This window comes from Lolium rigidum, chromosome 3 (assembly GCF_022539505.1).
Source record: "Lolium rigidum isolate FL_2022 chromosome 3, APGP_CSIRO_Lrig_0.1, whole genome shotgun sequence".
Taxonomy (NCBI): domain Eukaryota; kingdom Viridiplantae; phylum Streptophyta; class Magnoliopsida; order Poales; family Poaceae; genus Lolium; species Lolium rigidum.
In genome coordinates this window covers 47256485-47257734 of record NC_061510.1, presented here as the reverse complement: position 1 = coordinate 47257734, position 1250 = coordinate 47256485, and the positions used below count along the sequence as shown (strand labels likewise).

At 53.2% G+C, this 1250-nt stretch overlaps 1 protein-coding gene across 1 annotated transcript; it reads right to left on the bottom strand.

Annotated features, from left to right (window-relative positions):
- Positions 1–346: 346 nt before the first annotated feature.
- LOC124698323 (senescence associated gene 20-like) lies at positions 347–685 on the bottom strand. Its single transcript, XM_047230813.1, has one exon. It carries the CDS (start codon positions 668–670, stop codon positions 347–349), a length of 324 nt encoding a protein of 107 aa, XP_047086769.1. The 5' UTR covers positions 671–685.
- Between the last annotated feature and the right edge of the window lie 565 nt (positions 686–1250).

The window sequence follows — 1250 nt, the reverse complement described above, 5'->3', positions numbered from 1 at the left end:
GGATCTAATGGTCCTACAGCAACGCCGTGTCAACGGTGATTCTCTTCTTGAATGGGCTGCTTGGCACGGGGCGTTTTGGGGGTGCTTGAAGCGTGGTAGGCCAAAGACGGAGGGCTTCTTGTTTTATCACTTTGTCACAGCCTTCATTTTTTTCTTTTTGGGCATATTTGTGTTGTTGCATCAACTTTTTTTTCCGAACTAATTTCGGGAGACAAATTTAATACTTTTCGATCAAAAATTGCTACAGCATAATCGTAGTAACGTACAGCTTCGAGAGCACATGGACCAACTAGATCACATGTCATCAGCAAATATCCATTGGAGGAGTGATCAGAAGTGAACAGAATCAGATGGCGAGCACGAGGGCAGGGAGCTTCCTGCGAGCGTGGTCCGGCAGCCGGCTCTGCCACACGTGCTGCGACGGCGGCTGCGAGTACGCCGTCGTCTCCTCCGCGGCACGGCCGAGCCTGGTCACGAGGAGCACCGTGTTGCAGTACTCACGCACCTCCGTTACGCGCCCGCCGGGACCAACAGTCCAAGCGTGCACCCAGTACAGCAACCCCGTCGCGTCGGTGCCCTCGGCCAGGACGGTCGACCCGAAGGCGTCGACCGTGCGGACTATGAAAGGGATGCCCGGGGCGGCTCCGGCGCCACCGGTGAGGAGGCGCATGAGCACCAGATGCTGGTGCGCGCGCGGGCCGTGGAACCACCAGTCAACGTCCGGGTTCAGCAGCCGCCGCACGGTGTCCGCGTCGCCGCGCTCCACCGCGCTGTACAGCTCCTCCACCACCGCCTTGCTGCTGACAACAGCTTTGTCGCTGCTGGTGCTGCCATGGAATACTAAGCCGGCGTCGCCGCCGGTATCTCCGTTGGTGTGAGCCAGCTTTGTGAACTGAGTAAACGAGGCCGTAGACGAAGAAAGATAGCAGCCTATCTGAGCATAAGATACTTCTGGGAGAAGGGGATGGCAGCACCTTAAATAGGGAGGTCCGGTATCTATTGAATTTGCAACTTGTACTGATGTGAGTAGGATTCCAAAATCATACAACCTTTTGGTATGGATTGAGCAATTGATAATGCGATGCGATTCTTTTTTACATGATGTTTACTCAAAGTCATTACACTGAACTTTAAATTAATAAATCCACAATGACAGATAAAACAAGGTAACCGAGGTCATGGAGGAGACACCGCCATGGTTTTGACTAGGTCTACTCCAGAAAGACTACACTTGGACTAAAATTCATATG